An 18,981-nucleotide genomic window follows, 5' to 3' on the forward strand; every position below is an offset into this window, starting at 1 on the left:
AGACTTCAGAAAACAACATCTGTGGGACTGTCACCAGCGTCTGTCCCCTTTACTTTCCCCCATCCCAAACAGACCCCAAGAGCTACAGTACAGGATTTGGGAAATAAAATCCATAAAAGTTGCTTGCTTTTACAAAAACAATACACACGAAGCTTTAAATGACTTCTGTGCCATTGGAAGTAGTGCCTGAACTCAGTACCAGGACAGGAACCTCCTAAGAATAAAATCTGGACCAACCTTTTAGGCTTAGGTGTTCCTCTTGCTCCTCCTTCAGAGTCTGCACATTCAGCTCCACAAATTACTAAATAAGTGACACGGCTCATCCGTTCTCCTTTTCACTTTTTATGACTATATCGTCAATTTTCTTTATCTGCAATGGATTTTGGTACTGGTACTTCTCGCTTAGACAGAAAGGAGACGAAATTCTATTCGTTTACATGGTTTTATTGTTGTAAACATTAAAATTGTCTTTCCCAAAGAAAGAGAGTTTATCAGGGAAAAAAAAATTCAGCGTCTCTAACTGTCATACACCATAGAAAAAAAGGCAGTGACTTGTATAATGTGCCATACTGGAAATATACAAAGAAAAATACTACAGAATATGGCAATATTAAAAATATTACTCAAACATAAAATAATATATTAACCGACAATTTTAGACATAAAAAACAAAACAAAAAATTCAAAGTGCTCAGTAATTTCCAGGGAGTTATATATATTATAAGCACTCTGGAAACAGTCAAAAGCTGCTGCATGCAAGATTTGTTTAGCTTTAGACAACAAAATAATCAAGATATAAACTTTTTTTAATCAACATCAACAGTACATACAACACTTACAAACAAGGAATGTTGGACGGTGTTTACAAACACTATGTGCCCCTTTGTCCAAGATTTCGGTTTTGTAATACTTGTGCCCACCTATTTTACAACTGAGAAAATGTTTGAAGCTTAGATAACTACCAATCTTTATAAAATCTAACAGACTACATAGTGTCTGAAATACTATTTATAGAATATAGACATTACTGAAATAGCAAGTGCCTATAACATTATCGTCCTAGAATCATCATGCTTTCCCATTTCATTGAGTTATTTAATTCTCTTTATTTGAAAACACATCTATGTTCTTCCTTTTAGAATTGGTTTTTAATATTTATTCATAAATAGGCACAGAATAATTTAAAGAGCCAAACTGCATCTGATAAATGTACAAGCCTTTGCCTTCTTTAATTTCATGCCACCCACGCAACATTTAGTTTTTAGTATATATTACTGCTTTCTTTTACATCAGAAAACTTTAGTCTTTAAGAGGGTGAGACTTGTGGGTCACCTTAGTACTTTCTCATCATAAGAGTCTTAGTCCGGCGTTGCCAAATATGATCGTCTTTTTAATCAGAAGTCCTTCTTAATAATATTTTGAGCCGATAATAAAAAGCTTATACCACAGTATTTAAGTTGTCCTTGTTCATCATCTGAATCCTTGATGCCCCAGAGCCAAAATGCCCATTCACGTTCTGCCTTCAGGAGGTTAGCAACAGTTTTGGGGATGGGAATCTGGCACCCAAAGGTGCTGCTTTGCGCACAGGTGAATTCCCCTTCAGACAGGTCGAGTTTATTTTCTTTAAAGTTCACTTTAAGTGCACGGGAAGAGTCTTAAAAAGGTAAAGTGTCCAGAAAAAGTTTGTCGATTATTGCTGGAGGTGGCACCAAATCTTCTAGTTTCAGGTAGAAAATGCGTTGCAGCCCCTGTGTGCAAAGGGTGCGAAGTTCAGGGAGCTTCCCCAAGAGTTTGGACAAATAATTGGGGCGATTCAAACCTCCGTTATTGAAAGTCACATGGTCTTTGAGACAATTCACAATCTTGTTCTGAAGTTCTTCCACCCTCTTGGGTTCCTTTAGCCCATGCCTTTCTGCAAAAGACAAGGATGCAGGACATCACAGGTTTGACAATGTGGATACCAGAACAGGGCAACTGGGCTGTGTAGTGATGTTGAAACACCAAACACAAGAAGGTAGAGCTGTACTGACCTGTTACCATAGCCAGGGCAGCGATGCATGAGAAGGCAGATATGTCGATGTTCATATTTTGCAAGTTGGAGGAGAATTCAACAATGGAATCAATCCATTCTCCAAAGCCACGGACACACTGCAACCTGTGCAGGACCACCCCATTGCAAAAGATAAGCTTGCCCTCCACTGGGCTGGACCTGCAATTAATACAAGGTGGGGGGGGGGAGGGGGGAGAAGAGGCGAGAAAGAGAAAGGGGGGAAAAAGAAAAGATAAGCTAAACAACTAATTACGTGAAGAGCAATAAATGGAGGATTTAAGAGGCACCTAATTACCCAGGAGTTAATAAAACGCAGATCAGTGGACCATGAAAGGATTTGATTTCATAATAATCTAGAAGTTGCCTTTTGAATGTTGGCCATTTACCTGTATGCTAGCCGCAGCACAAACAGTTCCAAGAAAGCGGATTCGAAGAGGAGGTCCTGATCCGGTTTAGAGAGGTCAGTGAAACCAGGGATTTTTTCTGCCCATCCTCGGATGATCTCCATGGAGCCGGTCAAGAGATCATAAAACTGCTGGATATGCTGAGTGTCATCTCCGCTCATCTGGTAGTCAGGGTTAGCCTGGAACTGGAATTTCATTTTAAAAAGCACTTAATGAGGTTCTCTAAAATATATAACCCGTGAAATTGCTAACCCCATTTCTAGTAGGGGAGCCAGGTTTTTATAACAATTAAACCTCTCTCTGACCAGTAAGGAAATGAGATGTTCCAGGGCAATTAATTCAATTAGGGATGGTGCTATGAGGTCGCTGCTTTGAATATGTAAATTGCCATTTCTATACAGACTAACCAGAGGGTCACCCTGCATTGAGAAGCGTTCACTCTTATCTGCACAACACAATTAGCAAGTTAGTATTCATGCCAGTCCCGATGTTAGCCTCCTGGAAAGCCTGGTAACCCCTTAATAAAAGTTATAGCACTTTATATATTTTAATACCCCCCCCCCCCCGTCATTAGATGCTGTATTTCCGCGCAGCTGGAATAACACCGAATATTCTTGCTAGGCTACCTTCTCCCTCACTCCCAGGCCAGTTTGCCACAGGATCACTACTCAGTGCATGGACTACAGGCTATCAGCTTTCAGGGTGTGTAGAAGCTGAAAAGCATGTGCTCAGAGTATACACGGGTGCCTGACAATGTCACGATAGTCCCGAAACTCTATGGAACAAATGGGACCGACATCTGCAGGGTGTGCGTCTTGCTCGTGGTGAGTGAAGGGGGGTCGGTCACTGTTCTCTCTCTCTCTGCATATGGGCACGTGTGTGCGTGTTTGCAGCTATGTCTGTATGTTAATATTGTCTCCAGCTTACCCTGGAATAGTCCAGGCTGCTCATAGCCGGGTTGGAGTCGACATGGGCTCTCACCAGGGCACTGATCAGACTCACCGGGGGAGAGGGGGGTGAGGGCTCCTGGGGGCTCTTCGGTTTGGATGGTAAGCGACCCCTTCGGCCTTTTAAGCTGTCTGTGCGAACCACTGCGAAAGAAAAGGACGTTCAGCCTTCCTTCCCCCCATCACTCTCGTATAACACACGAGAGTGAAACACACAGATGCTGCCCCCCCCCCCAGCTATGGGTACCAACCTAGACCGGATGTGTATAAATCTCCAAGGCTGCAAGGCTACAGCCGAGAAGGGTAACACAAAGAAATGCTGCTTTATTTTATTTCTTATTCCAAGGGGATCCTATTTGAATCAAAAGCGGCGTGGCTCTCGGGGAATCAGAGATCATGCTCCCAGCTGAGGCCTGACACAAAGACATTCTGGGGTGGGGGTAGGCGGAGGGGGAACAGAAAGGATTTGTGGGGGAGGGTGTAGCTGAGAGGAAAGGGCCGGGGACGCTGAAGACCTACCTTCTTTGACCATGCCAACTGCAAGGCACTTTTGAAACCGACAATACTGACAGCGATTTCTGCGGCGTTTGTCAACTGGACAGTTTTTATTCGCTAAACACACGTATTTTGCGTTTTTCTGGACAGTGCGCTGCACGGAGAGAAGGAAATGACAAATTATTTGTTAATTTCCATTAAATTCTGTAGCCCCCAACTGATCCAGTTAAAGTGCCTGAAAGGCTGGGGGATTCCCCCCTCCCCTCCCTTTTTTTCCAGGGCATTTAACAGAAGAAAATTGATAGCGTTAACATTTGAGCTAACCTTGCAGCTCCTAGCAGTGTTTTATATGCCAAGAGAAGGAGAAGGAGACGCTCAGTAAATACAAATCCGTGGGCATTCATATTATTTACATTCCTTGGAGACCTTCTCCATTTAAAATGATAAGATTATTCAATCAGGATGGTGAAATAAAGAGATCACTTAATTTTACCATAGGGAATTCTGTTCCACTTGGTTAGCTTAGACACGGTTCTCTGTCCTAACCAATTTCAATCTGAAGGGGAAGGCAGCTTCTAGCACATGCAAATGCCTCCTGTTCAACTCCTGCACGCAACTTCTCGCCAAGGACCTGCAGCCATTTGGGGCCGGCCCCAAGGACACCAGTGTGTCTTGGCCCATTGCAGCGGGAAGTTTTGCAAAAACTACATCGGGCTTAGAGGAGCACAAGGCGCTGTTATTTGCAAACATTTGCCCTCCTCTCCTGCTTGCTCCTTCTGTGTTTGCCGTTCTCCCGTCCCTCCCTCCCAGTGGGATCTGCGCCTGAGCTCCTTGGCCAGGCTGTTGCTTTGCATTGGTGTGGGTGAGCACAGGACGGGGATCCCTTTGGAGTTTGTGAATTAACCCCTTCCGCCACCTTCCCCACGCTCGCTCAGCACCTCCAGCTCACCTTGAAGAAACCTTTGCAGCCCTCACAAGTACGCACTCCGTAGTGCTGGCAGGCCGCGTTGTCCCCGCACACAGCGCAGAGGCCCTCGTTGGATGGAGACCCCCGGGAGGGAGGGGATGGCACCTGGGTGTCCAGCAGCTGGGACGCATGACCAATCTGTAGCCCTGGGAAGCCCATGGATGCCTGTTTGCGGATGGGATTGGGCACTGCAAATGTCTGGCCATCGACTACATGGTGGGCCCCGGATGGCTCAGGGTTCATGGGCACGTGGAGGGGCCCGTCAAATCGCATCTGGCAGCTGGACACGGGGGTTCCTGGGGGTGATTGCTTAAATGAGAATAAGGAGAGTCTGGACACCGGCGTTTTCCTCTGCTCGATCATGTGGGTGGTGGCCACGTAATTCTGGTGGAAGTTGTGGAGGGAGCCAGGGTCGTCCCACATGGGGCTGTGCTGCACCTGGAAGCCGGGGGTGGTGGGAGTCGGGGGCGACGAAGGCTTGTAGTAAACGGAGCCTGAATGAGGCATCATCTCCTCCGACTGAGGGGGGAGGTGGTTGTGTTGCTGGTAGCTGTGCATCTGAATGTCTTCCACTTTAATAGAGGACTGCTGTCCGGACAGGGGCATTTGGTACAAGCAAGGTGGCTTCACGTCGTAGCTTGTGCTGTAGTTGTCCATAAAGGTACTGAAGCTGGGGAGAGAAGTGGTGGCAGTGATTTCAGTGTTGGTGAGGTCCATGCTAAACTTGACAAACTCTGGAGTTAAGAAATCGGAGCTGTATTCTCCTGAAGAGTGGTAACTGTAGCTCTGGGAAGCTGGGCTGGCTCCTTGAGGCGATGACCCATACTGAGCCTGAACACAGGGCATGGCTGGAAATGAAACAGTGTAATATATACTCAGCCTGGTCAACTGCATACTTTCTCCCCTGCTTTGTACACCTGCTTTCTACAACACTGCGGGCCACATTAGGAAGCCGCACACACTTCTGATTGCGCAAAGAAAACGTGTTCACAGGGGAAAAAAAGAGATTACACTAAAGTACACAGAGCTCTGATGTCTGTGAATGTTTACAGTGCATAGTGTACCCCCAAAATGTCTTTCAGGCCCCCACAAACAGACCGAATGAGCACCAGTCGCTTTATTTCTGTGTACAATGATATTTTCAGCTAGTTCATTTGAAAGAAACACGATGAAGTGAGTTGCACAATGTGAAGTTGTTTGGAACACATCTACGCACGTGTCTTACTTATGTTACTTGGCTTTCAGTGTGAAGTTGTTTCTTTTGAATATTAAAGAAATTAAGCTCACAAACCTTCAGCCGAGTTACAGGCGTTTTCGAGGGAATTAAAGGTGGACAGTGTCGGAATTCAATGGAGACAAAGTTTCCAAGATTTTAGAAAATCAGTGAGGACTCCAGACTGCCCAGTACGTTCTCTGAAACAGACACAATAGACTTTATGTTCAGATTTACTAAGGACTGGTTTGAAACAAATGTAGTATCACAAAACCGTGAGCTTCTCTAGTACAAGAGCTTGCCTGTTTTAGTAAGAGGCATTGTGCGGCCTTTTAATAAAGAAATCAGACTTAAAATAGTTTAAGAAAAGAGCTAGTCAGAGCGAATATGAAATGTTGTCCTTGTGGCATTTTGGCATATAAACTAGTTCTCCCAAAGAGTTATTATCGGGAAGAAAACTTACTGAAAGCAGGCTGATATTTACATTATTATTTTTAATTATTTTTGTTCTATTATTTCCACGGAAGGGAAAATTGATTGGATTTTTAACACATATCCCCTCCCCAAATAACAGCTGAGTCCAGTTATTGAAGAACAAAAGGGGGGGGAAGGCACCGTTTTGCATCTTCCCTTGAAAGTCCCTACAATCCAATGTGACTTTTAACGACAGCTCTAAAAAGGGGCATAGATGACAATGAACAACGTTAAATAAGTAACTAGACAATCAAAGAAGCCAAAGGAGTTTCAGATTAAAGAAACCTGGTTAACAGTGCTGTAAAATGCTTCCAGTGGATGCGCTTACCCAGGGAAATCTTAATTAACAATAAATGAACGCCGCCTAATATATGTTTGCTTTGTTTTCTAACTATGTACAACTAAAGTCAAAAAGGGACATGTGAAATAAACAGAACCCCCAGCTCCTTTAAGCAGGAGTGACTTTAAACGCCCACCAATACTATTTGCTTCATAGTGTGACACCTTACACAAGTAACACATTACCAGTGGTAGAACCACAAACTTCATATACACCCTGCCGGGTGAAACAAACCACGCGAACGTCCCTAACATCTCCAGACTGCGCTGATACCACAGACAGCGACTACGCATCTTCATTCCAACTCCACTTGAGCCAAATATCCACTCCTTTCTCTTCCGCTAATTAACGCCTGGCCTGACGGCTTGCTTTGTGGATGGTCAGTGTACACTAAGTAAATAGCAGGTTGGGGGGAGGGGAAAGGATCACCGCCGAAAAGAATAACTCCGCTCGAGGAAACTAGCAGGAAGCCTTGCAAGCCACCCCCTACAAGCTTATAACACGCGCACGGCAGCAATAAATATAAAAAGGCAACTAAGTGCTAGGACACTAAAGAACTCTATGGAGCTGCCTTATACCACCAGCACCGGTTGCTAACCTTGGAGATGGAGAGAGAAAAATGTTCCCAAGCAGAACTTTCCTCCTGCTATTTAACCGTGGAAGTTCAGGCCCCAGCTACACGCGTTTACCTGAACAGCCCAACTTCGACATTCTAGGTCAGCCAAACAGGTGAAAGTTATAGCAGACAGACAGGGGCAGATTCTTGCACCAAAGTTGATTTCATGTTCGCATCTTTTACAGAACCAGATCGGAGGCTCACTGAGTGATGAATTAACCGAATGGCATTTTGGAAATACAGTATAGAAGAAGGTGGCATTTGAAAACCACACACACAATATTTTAACGCCTCCTATTTCCATCTACTCTCCCAGCCCCCTCCACTGGAGTCCATTGTGAAGACTGAGGGCATCCTGCACGGGGCTGTAAATCAACGACAAGATTAAATAGGGGGATTTTACAAAAATCAATACTCACTTGTTAGCAATGTCTTTTTCATTCATTCAACCGTCTGCACAACAGGTTCCCAGGGGCAGATCGGCGGATAAAGCCACCGATGACGGAGCACTTGCTAGTTATTCTCTGTTGGGAAGTACAGTACTAGTAAAGCACAGTGCGAGCAAGCCGGACAGACTGGCCCTTCCCTCCAATGTGCCTTTGTTTATGTGGGCTCCGTATTCCACAGCCAACATGCACCTAAAGTCTCCAAGCGTCAGTGCACGTCAGTGCCGCCCGCCCAATCAGCCATTCGAGGGGCTGGATCTCTCGCCACAGTTGGCCAGTTCTTGCTTTGGTAAATTTCCGACGTGACATCACCAAGAGTGCAGATTTTAAGGTGGGAACCAGCTCCCTCGGTTCACCTTGTTACAGCTTTTCCAAAATAGGTGCAATCCCCCCGCACTTACACCCCCCTAGATGTGCTAGACTGTAAACAAAGAACTAGATTTCCCCCCCACGCCGTGTCATACACCTTAGAGGATCTCTCTGCGGCTCTCTGCACGCAGGCACACTGTATAATAACGTGTGTTGCTCTGTCTGCGTGGGGTCTGCTAAATTGTGTGTCTATACCACAGTACGGTACGGGGATTTTTCTTGCATACGTACATACATATGGACATCGCTACTTTCATGCACTTGTTAGATACAGATTTTTCCCCTTCTTTGTGACCCATGGAGGCATTTTCTACAGGCTAGAAATGAGGACCTCTCTTCCCCCAAAACACAAACAGCAGCGCCTGTTAGCACCAGATTCACTGACTCCAGGCTTATTTGAGAGAATGTTTTATTACGCGCCGCAGAGCAATCGTCATTGTATAAAATCTGAGTCCGCCGGTGCCTTGAAATCATCCTTCTCTCAAAACAATACAGCTTCACGCAACAGGTTGTCCAATTGTTAGGAAGACCGGAGGGGGAGGGGGTGTTTGGTTTACATCTCACAGCATATTTTCAGCGCTTGCACCACTTAAAAGTGCTAATTAAAGGCATTGGAAATACATGTTTGTTTTTGGAGGAAAGTTCCTGGCCAGCCGTGGACAACGTCTCTGTCTGTACGCGGGGAATAAAGAACCCGATTGTACGGAGTTACACGCATTCTACTTTAACTTATGCAATGTAAGAGCATGGCTGCAATACCTCTGTGCTCTACCGAGAGAAAAAGTGCAGAGCAAGGGTGATGGTGGGGGGTGCCCTTTACTCAGACCAGGGTAATACTAGAAGCTGTCACACAGCCCTGTCTCTGCTTTGCATGTTAACCCACTGAAATAGGCTCGGAGTGGGCACTCCAACTCACAGAAGGAAGGGAAGGCGTGCAGAAAATGCCTGCTAAAAGGAGATATACTTGCCTGTACATAATAGGAACAATTATAGGGTTCCCGCAAGAGCCACACCTGTCCCCACCTCCCCTTTTGCCGGAGGAAAAGCTGGCTCTCGACCTGAGGGTATGGCCTGTGCTTTATGTTTTATCCCCTTCCCCTGCAGGGCATGACCCCTTCGGAGACCGTCCGGGTGTCCCTGCCCAGCTCCTGCCCGGCAGACTTCAATGGGGTTTCATTAAAGCTCCAGGGAAGCACCTCATCTATCCTGGTTCCCCCGACGACTGTAGCATCTGACTTCCCTGTGCTGGGGTTCAAAGCTCTGTTAACCTGACGCCCACGCTGCAAGGAAGCAGCTCCCTTTGGATGGCTCCCCTACCCCATCAGCGGGAAGGGGCTTGCCCTGCTACAACTCCTCTGACCCTCTTTGCAGCCAGGACGCGTGTCTGCGCTGGGGGGCCGGGGGCAGCCCACCCCTTTCGCCCCGGGCGTCACACGGGAGCTATGTTTGGCAGCGCTATAAATAGCCCCGGGCGTCCCAGGCGCGCCGCGCGAGGCGAACCTGAGGCAGCCACCTTAAGCCCGGCGGCGGCTGCAGGCTGGGGCGAGCGGCAGACGGGGAGGGGGCTCATTAGCATGAGCGCAGCAGCGTCAGCCGCCGCCCGTGGGCTGAAGAGAACGAAAGGGAAAAAGTGAGAGTTGGGCGGGGCGGCGCGTGACGCAAGGGGACGCCGCTACTGACGCAAGCAGCCGGCTGCGCCAAAAATAGCAGCTGCTTGGCCGGCTCCCTGCTCCATTGCAGTGCGGGGAGCCGCTTATAGCCCCAGAGTGGGCGGGGCTATTTTAAGTATCCCCGGTCGGAAGCTCGCGCGCCGCCAAGGCTCGGTGCCCGCGGGCTCACAGCGGGAGTCACTTGCAACGTTCCTTCGGGGCGCCGCACGCACCTGCCTTGTCTCTCTGATCCCCTACGACAGGCATGGCTACAGAAGCCCTGCAAATAACTATAAATGAGGGAGAGGTGGGTTTTTTAAGCAATGTATCTGCCATTGTCAAAACTCTTATTAAAAGCTCCCCTGAGCCACTGTACTTCAAAGGCGCTCACAAGTGTATCACACTCCCCCCTCTCCCCAACTGTAGCTTTTTGCGATAGCTCTCTCCGAATTGCAACTTTGCAAGTTTCCCATGATCTATCTGCAGGTAAGCATGATGATCTGCTTATTGGTTTTATGCAGTTATGTTGAATCCGCATTAATCTCATTCCTAAAATACAAGAGAAGCAAGTTTCCACGAGGACAATTACTTTCCAGAAAGAGTGGGAAGGTATTGTTTTAACCCGTGCAAAACATTACTGAAAGTTCTCTTCACTCACCGCTCTGTACCAAAATTACACCTATACTTTACATCTTTGGGTCTTTTTTTGTGCCTCTGGTGAAGGGATAACAGTAGTTGTAACAAACTGGGCTGCAGCTACTCCTATGCTAAGTAGGAATCCTGATGTCCAGCAGCCAGATGTGTTCACACATGGACACAGTGTGTGAAGAGGTTTAAACCACCACCAAAGTGGTGGAAATATAGCAGCAGCAGCCCAATCAAAACCACCAGCCACTGCAGTTCAGGGATCCCACCAGTAGGGGGCTAGACTTCACAATCAATACAAAACCGCACCTAGACAGCCTGTGCAGTGGTATGGTACTGTGTTGGGCCCAGGATGTTAAAGATACAAGGCGGGTAAAGTAATATCATTTACTGGACCAATTTCTGCTGGTGAGACAGACAAACATTTGAGAAGCCCTCTGTAAGCTCAAATGCTTGTCCCTCTCACCAGCAGAAGTTGTTCCACTAAATGATATTACCTCACCCACCTTGTCTCCTTGTACAGAATGGCATATGGTTCTGGAAGAGCAGCATAGAAACCATCACTATAACAACTTGTGTATTGCTTCAAGCTTTTAAATAGTTTCCTAAATAAATTGGCATGGTGTTCTCTCTATTTTGGGCCAGATTCTAGGAATCTAACTCCTCAGAAGGAAGAGGTTTTATGTCCACATAAATGCCATGAGAAGTAGTGGCTTTTTAATCACCTAACAAAATTCAAATCAGATTTGGAAAACCAAAGGTACATTTTTTAAAACATTAAGTAAATCAACTTAACGAGAGGATTCCTGACTAGAAAGTGTATGTGTATATATGTACACACACCTACCTATTTATAAACAGTAAAACAATGGGCTAATTGTGATTTCCCATACTAAAAATGACTCTAGCTGTTCGAAATTGTTATACAGAGAAAACATGATGTGGCAGTGTGACAGGATGTGCAGTCCTTTTTTAGGCCCAAAGCCTAATGACTAACCTTATAAAGATTTGTGGTCAAATGGGAAGGCTTCATACAGTTCTTAAAAAACATGGTATCTGTATTTCTAAATGTTATTCTATTACTGCCATCTTCTTGAAAAAAAATACAGAGGGGAATAAAAATATGAAAATTATTGGTCTGTCCTTTTAAAATAAATGACAAGTTCTACAGAGCCTCAGCAAAATTAAAAGAGCTTTGATTTTCAAAAAATAGTAAAAGTTTTTAAGAAGAATAGATTGATGGCAGTGGATGTTTTCACTGTGTCTTTTCTCCTCATACCAACAACATTTCAATAGTGAGGGTTGCTGGGGGTTTTTTGGACACTGTGTTCCCTCCCTCCTCTAAATCCAGAATTTATGCCATCTTTTAAAAACTTAAAGAAAGTAACATTTTTAGACTAATAGATCAGTGGTCCTATTGCTCTGATAACTTTGAAAATTAGCAAAAGACTAGTAGTTATATGTGCATTTTTATAATAATTACATACCACTGTGTTAAAATATAAAAAAATACCACTCAAGGGAACTCAATTATAATATTTTATTGTATATATTACACATAATCTGTATATACACATTTAAAATACAGCACAATTTAGAAATTAAACCTGAACCAGGGAACTTTTAATTAAATGGTTAATAAAGGCTTGCATGAAATAAGTATTTTCCTCATCTCAAAAACATATGAAACATTGTATATGCATCACCCTACTGATGTCAACAGTAAGACTTCCAATGACTTCAGTGGGATCAATGACCGAAACAGAATTCTGAAAAAGCAAAAACTTAATTTACAGAATAAAGTTACATAGAGTGAAAATAAGAGCACTACCTTTTCATTAAGACCACTTTAGAAATCTATTTTAAAAGGCAACATAACAACCACTTTAAACAGTGTAGTGATGCACTACACTTCCTTGGACTTAAGAGCAAAGAGAGGTAGCTAGACATTGGCAGTAGTTTCATAATAAACATTTGTCCCATATATTGGATTCTTGCGAGAATGCAACTTCTGAGAATTGCTGAGTGTCTTCAAATTGAGTTTTCTGTTGCAATTAAGTCTGTATATTTAAAAAAAAAAACCCACACAAATCAGTTTATTTCATACTTTTCCACTGATATAGTTTAAGAATAAGGTAAGCTGATATTTCTGTAATATGTATGATCCAGATCTTTGGCAATTTGCATGCAATTTTCTTTTCTACAAGTCAAAAACAAGGCAGAAAACTATTATATTCTTCTATTATGAATGTAAATAGAATAAAACTAACAAAAATTGACTTAAAAAAAGACATCTTTCGGGTTATATGCAAATATAATCGGTTTAGAATGAACAAAAAACTTCACAGAGAAATATTTTAAAACAACCCTCCCTAAAAATTATCTTTTAATGCAGACAGTTGACATTCTAACACATCCAAAATATTAAGATATTTACATACAAGTCCAAAAGCACTCATAAAAAACATGCAATCTGTATCAATCAGTAATTATTCCATTATACTGTGTCTAAACTGAGAATGCTTTCAATTTAAGAGCTAAAAATATTTTTATATTGTAAATATAGCACCGGATATACAAACATGAGGCCCAAACGGCTTGCTTTTTCCTAGATATCTAGTCCCACTGAAATAAAGGGAAATAATGCAAATACGTTTCCTAGCATGTGATTTAAGTTCTTAACTATAGATTTGTTAAGTAAGTCTCACTGATACCCTGTGTTATGGTAAAGTGACTACAAGTAAAGCTAGTAAAAATTCACATGTACAGCAATATTTTAAATTTCATCTTCAGAATCTCTTTCTAAAAACAGGTTTGCTTTTTCTAATCATCCTTTATTTCAACAGATATCAATTAAATAGTTGGAAATTCCAACTTGAAATAAAATATAGGGTTTAGTTATTCTCACCTGAAATTATGACCAGTTTACTGTAGTTCAATCTCACTTATGTTCAGCAAAATAACCTTAGACTACTTCAGTAGGCCAATCTACCATTTGAATGAAAGTCACATTGAATCACAAAACTAAAAGTATGACTAGTTCGTAAGATGATGAATAGTGTATATTTCAATGGTTAGCTCACACCACAGTTTTAAGAGAAATAACTTATAGCAAAGACCCTTATCATGATAAGTAATACATCTAATTACCATATCCTTAGAATAGATGTAATATAAATTTCATTGCTCACTTAAAAGTTCTAAAGTTAACAGCATAAACTTGAAGTTGAGTAATTAAGTAATCCTTATATAGACACTTATTAAAGTATTTATACATATTATCTTAAATCTACATCTATCATTTTGCCAATTAAAATTAGGACTTTAATTGCAATTAAGTAATTTAATTGCCAATTGAACAGCAAAATTGCTAAGTGACTAATTTTAATGCCTATTTTAATTACCAATCATGACTGGGGAGGGAGCTAATCAAGCAGTATCAGAGTAATGATGTGAAAAAAAGGGAGAACAAACATTCAAGACTACATGCTTTAAAAAAGAACCTTACATTAAATAAATGCAAAAACACAATTTTATAAAATGTAGTGAAATGCTGTATTTTGGTATCTAAATACAAGAACACATTTAATTAAAACTATCAATCTGAAAAAGTATTAAATAGGAAGTGCACTTTTACATTATATATTTACATGATAGTCCCACTAAAAGGGATAAACTAAAAACTGCATATCAATGTGATATTGTCTACATGTTTGTAACTTAATAGACTGAACCATTTTAGAAGAGATGTACTGGTCACTTTAGTAATAAAAAGTGACTATTTAAAATGAAAGATGGGAGACAATCTGTCCACCAAAGAAGTACTGTAGTACTATTATACAAATCAGAGGCACACTTTCACATGGGGGGCGAGCAGCATAATGTTGACTCTCTCTAAAGTTTGTCATATATTGCTATAGCTCTTACATCAAAATGAGAAGCAAAAGTGCAAAATATTTTAATACATCAGAGTGAACGATAAACAGCTGTGGTTGTAACGCAATCAGAATTACACTATGAGGAAACTAATGCATTTAGGATCCACAATATGTGATGTTTGAATTTTTTCAAATTTCCTCTCCTTTCCTGCCACAGATGAAGTATGTGCACCATTATGCAATCAATGTTCCAGTCAGTTGGCAATTTAAGAGATAAGAATGTGAATAATGATCCCTTTTTGGCATTGAAGACCCATATCTAAACAAATACTTTAAAATCCAATGTTTTACCAATCACTAATAATGTGATTCCCTCCCCAGATCATTAGAATAATGGTGACAGGTTCAAATGCAGTTCAATCCTTCTATAGGGCTAATTTTGGCAATCAGCCACTTCTTAGACCTGGACTCCATAGTCCTTACTCAGCCAAAGCTCCCCACTGACTTTAATGAGCACCTTTAGGACTACAGGATGAAGTTAAAATTATAATGGATGTTACCTAGGACTTTAAGACAGTAATTCAACACAAGTCATATGTGGGAGTGGGACATGCATGAACAGAATCAGTTCATAGAGAACAAAAAACAGAACTAATGCCTGTAGAACAGGTTTGCATTTTTTAAAAGTGAAAATGAGTACAAAACAAAATTATAGAGACTCATAGAATGTAGGTCCCCTTGAAGGGATCTTTATAATTCTGTGCAGTTTTATTTGTTTGTTTTTAAAGTTCTCAATCAGGCACAATAAGTAGGAAGATCATGCATGGATCAAACACACTGGAGTGAAAAGTATTAGTTCTCTATGTTATGAGAACAGTAGTTGTATATCACAACACAGTGACACTTGCCACAATATTCATCCATTGGAAATCCTGTTAAATACAAGAAGCATTAACAGAATACCAGTTTTTCTAACCATATTCTGATCAAAATTTTTTTTAAAGTCAAACAAATTATTGTATGTAGTATGATAGAGTCTTGGCTCTACAGCATTTTTTATACTTGTTGGCAAAATGGCAATAACTCATTGTGCCTAACATAAGTTACTTCATATGTGGACAACTCAAACTTTGCCTTCACATATTTAGATGGAAAGGCTCCTGTAATTATGTACTAGGAATAGGGGCTCAATTCTGCTCTTTCTGCAGCCAATGGAAAAAGAATGGTGCCAGTATACTGAGAGAGAGTTTGGAAAAGGAAATAACTTCCTGTAAAAACAGGATTTTTGTACATGATACATACATACCTCCAAACATATGGTATATTAATTAAAACATGCTCACATATCCTGTTTATGGTATATATATTTTGGGGAGCATGAAACCTCATTTTCTATTAGCTGACCAACCGTTTTTAATAATTTATCAGGTTTATCCCAAAATAGAGGGATATACAGTGATATTTATTATTAGTCTTACAATACCACCTAGAGGCAGAGCCCCATAGTTCTAAGCATTGTACAAACATATAGCAAAGAGACAGTCCCTGCCCCAAGGAGCTTGCAATCTATATTGATTACCTGTGTATAAGTAATTTAATTTAAGGTTTAAAAATATCAGTGACAGACTCAAAATGGTTATATGATGGATTTTAAATCTCTCTTTCCTGCTTTTATTATATTAATTTTCTTTCCATCTTGAATGAAATATCAGAGGGAAAGAATACAATCCATTAGTTATTAAAAGTGCCTTTGCAAAATTAACTCAGAGTGAGCGCAAATGTAAAAAAATAAACACCCTAGAGGTTCAGGTTGGCAGGTCCTTTAGAATCTGCTCACACTTCAAAACACTACCTCTGACACTAAAAATAGAATACTAGAGGCTTTGTCAGTTCTCTAAGGGACCAATCCAACAGCCTTGGGAGACAATGGGAAGCTTTCCATTGATTTTTTGGGCGTTGGATTGGGACCTAAGTGTTTTACATCAAAGTATAAGATCAACAATGAAAGGGTATACATACCTGTTTCGGTTAGAATAGTTAGCGACTTTATTTTTATGCAAGTGTAATTTCTGCCAAAAAATTTTAATCAATCATACTGAAGTCAAAAACTTTAGGTCATAAAAAGATAAACAAATGTGGTCCCTGATGTAAACCGGTTTGAAATTACTGAGAGGCAACAAATTTATCAGGATCTATCTTCCTAGTTTTTTGGAGAATCCTAATACTTAGTTCCATAGTACCTCTCCCTTTTTCTTCATTCCTGGTTCATGCTGTTCAAGTGTGGATAGTTTTGGATATTGGAGTGTTTATAAATAATAATGTTTTATACTGTCAGATGTTTCCAGAGATACATGTAGGCAATTTTACTGAAGACGGTTGAAGCTATAGTTGTCCATTTTTATTGTGGACATGCTTTTATTGGGGCACGCTTCACTGTCTGAATAATTTGACAGCTGTCAAGATCCTAACATGCAAATGTTTATAGTATTTGAAATCTAGCCCCATTTGGTCACATTCTTATTATAAAAACGGTGAGTTCCATTTACCGTCTTATTGTTATATAGCATCAGGTCAAGGAATATAAATCGTACCAAGCAATTCATCTTCCTGTTCAGAGAGTCATTAAATTTCTCCCAGAACATATTTGATTGATATTCTTGGAGGTGAAAGGCTAAACGGACCATATGGCAACATGTTGCATTCCATATGTTATCTGCCCATCCGTGCTTAAGCTGCCATTAGCAACATCTGCACCCAGAGGAAATCCAGCTGTGCAGAAAACTATTGATGGAATTGTACTTGTGTAAAAAAAGCCTAGCTTAACGCCATCAAATCGAGGCAGGCAGGTAGCCTGCCAGGGCGACAGAAACCTCGGTTAAGTTAAATTAGGCAAAAGCTTTATTGGAATTTAATTTTCAACTTTCAATTCGCGGGGCTGTTTTGAGAAAAAGCCGTTACGCTTCGCTGGAGGGCCGGGTCCCACCCTCGCTCCTTTACTGGGGAAGCAGGCAGGGCAGTCGTACGCCCACCACAGCCCCCCGATTGCTACTTTATGGGATTGCAGCTGGACTCTCCCGGAAGCCCCGCACGGGTGGAGTGGGTGCGTGGGGGCAACAGAGAGTTAGGCAGCTGAAGGAGCATCTTTACACTTCCACAGCCCCAGCCAGCCCCGGGGGGCGGAGGAGGGGGGAAAGAAGTCTCCCTTTCTCCGGGCAGGGTGCTAGGAGCCGAAGTTTCTTTGTCTTGCTTGCGGGACTGGTCCCCCATAAAGCGGCGCGCACACGCCTCCCCCCCGCACCTGCCTGTAACGACATTACCTGGCTCCTCTCTTGCCTGCGCTGTCCGCCGCCGCGCGTCCCTCCCAGCAGAGCCGCGCCGCGCCGTGCCCCAGCAGCGCGGGCCGCGCTCCCCCAGCTCAGCCCGGGCGCCGCCAGCGGAGGGGAGGCAGGACAAGGCCAGGCGCGCCCCGGGGGCGGCGCTAGCAGCAGCGCCCGGCCCCCGCTTGCCGCAGGCGGGGCCCGGAGGAGGAGAAAGCGGGGGCTGCGGCGGGGCGCTCCGCGCCCCGTTCCCAGCGCCACACAGAGCCCCATTGTAGCCGCCGCAAGCCCAGCGGTAGCGGCCAAGAGCGTCAGCTCCCCCGTCAGCAGCGCCGCTCTCCGTGACGGCAGCGCCGCTGGATAAATAGCCCGAGCCGGGCGCGGCAGGTGGGGGGATTTTCCACTGACGCCGGTGCGGAGATAGGAAACAATGGCTGGGGCGGGCGCGCTCCCCGCACGCACAGGGGGCCACGGGGGAGCCTCCCGAACGCCCGCCGCTGCCGCCTGGCTCCCGGCCAGCCCGGCGCAGGGCTTCCCCCGGCGGCCGCGGGCTGACACAGAGCTCCGCCCCCAGCCTGCACAGCTCGGGCTCTGCCCCGCCCGTGACCCCAGAGGCCCGCCTGGGGAGCCCGGCATTACCCCCGTGCCACGGAAATCCCGCTCCGCCCCCACGTGTGCTCCCCTCCCGTTTCCACTAGAAGACCAGCAAAGCTGCCGCCGAACTTCTCCCCCCGCCGCCGCTTAGCCCCCGCACGGAGCTCAGACAGGGAGGCAGCGCGCGCTGCCTTTCCCAGCAGCGGCGCTGTGCTGCGATGGCGAGGTGAAAACACAAACACCGCCAGGGGAACTTCTAAACCCAAACTCTTCATTAAGCGAAAACCGTTTCTAGGAATCCTGGGCTTTGTGAAATCTTTTCACACGGCCGAGGCGTTGGGTCTCAGGTCCCCCAGCAAAGTTCCTTTAATAACCACTCACGATGAGTCCTTCCCATGAACATTCACTGGCCTCTTCTTCCTCGTGCTTCTCTTTCGGTTGTAAAGTTTATAATGATTTATGATCAAGTTGAACGGGCATAAATGATTGTTTGAAAACAAGTTACTGCAGATTCATGCTTTGTAGAGCACCTTCCAATTCTTTAGCACCGCCAATGCCTTATAAACATTGATGAAGA

The 18,981-nt window shown here is 43.6% G+C and overlaps 1 protein-coding gene and 1 long non-coding RNA gene across 8 annotated transcripts; both read right to left on the reverse strand.

Annotated features, from left to right (window-relative positions):
* Positions 1-428: 428 nt before the first annotated feature.
* Positions 429-9,850, reverse strand: NR4A2 (nuclear receptor subfamily 4 group A member 2). Of its 6 annotated transcripts, none has more exons than XM_007056675.4 (8): positions 7,926-9,850; positions 6,155-6,276; positions 4,846-5,711; positions 3,921-4,050; positions 3,382-3,545; positions 2,437-2,639; positions 2,031-2,209; positions 429-1,912 (listed from the first exon to the last, which is right to left on the reverse strand). In XM_007056675.4, exons 3-8 carry the CDS (start codon positions 5,707-5,709, stop codon positions 1,656-1,658), a joined length of 1,797 nt encoding a protein of 598 aa, XP_007056737.1. In that variant the 5' UTR covers positions 5,710-5,711; positions 6,155-6,276; positions 7,926-9,850; the 3' UTR covers positions 429-1,655. The 6 variants fall into 6 exon arrangements, with proteins under 6 accessions (XP_007056737.1, XP_043381264.1, XP_043381263.1 ...); XM_043525329.1 differs by having other exon boundaries at positions 3,457-3,545; positions 4,846-5,533; positions 7,926-9,834; XM_043525328.1 differs by having other exon boundaries at positions 3,457-3,545; positions 7,926-9,832.
* Positions 9,851-12,136: 2,286 nt separating this feature from the next.
* Positions 12,137-18,404, reverse strand: LOC119567406. 2 transcript variants are annotated; one of them, XR_005227409.2, is made up of 2 exons: positions 17,811-18,404; positions 12,137-12,815 (listed from the first exon to the last, which is right to left on the reverse strand). It is a non-coding gene; the product is annotated as an uncharacterized LOC119567406 (long non-coding RNA). The 2 variants fall into 2 exon arrangements; XR_006284896.1 differs by lacking the exon at positions 17,811-18,404 and adding an exon at positions 13,524-17,804.
* Between the last annotated feature and the right edge of the window lie 577 nt (positions 18,405-18,981).

This window comes from Chelonia mydas, chromosome 11 (genome assembly GCF_015237465.2).
Source record: "Chelonia mydas isolate rCheMyd1 chromosome 11, rCheMyd1.pri.v2, whole genome shotgun sequence".
In the NCBI taxonomy this organism is placed as follows: domain Eukaryota; kingdom Metazoa; phylum Chordata; order Testudines; family Cheloniidae; genus Chelonia; species Chelonia mydas.

What these genes read in the sequence shown, in the direction of transcription:
- NR4A2 (XM_043525327.1), bottom strand. Translation starts at nt 5,757, where the DNA reads ATGCAGTTGACCAGGCTGAGTATATATTACACTGTTTCATTTCCAGCC. An exon ending in GCAGCCTGGACTATTCCAGG is followed by an intron (nt 2,640 to 3,381) that starts GTAAGCTGGAGA and finishes ATGAAATTCCAG; the next exon opens with TTCCAGGCTAACCCTGACTA. An exon ending in TGCCCTGGCTATGGTAACAG is followed by an intron (nt 1,913 to 2,030) that starts GTCAGTACAGCT and finishes TGTCTTTTGCAG; the next exon opens with AAAGGCATGGGCTAAAGGAA.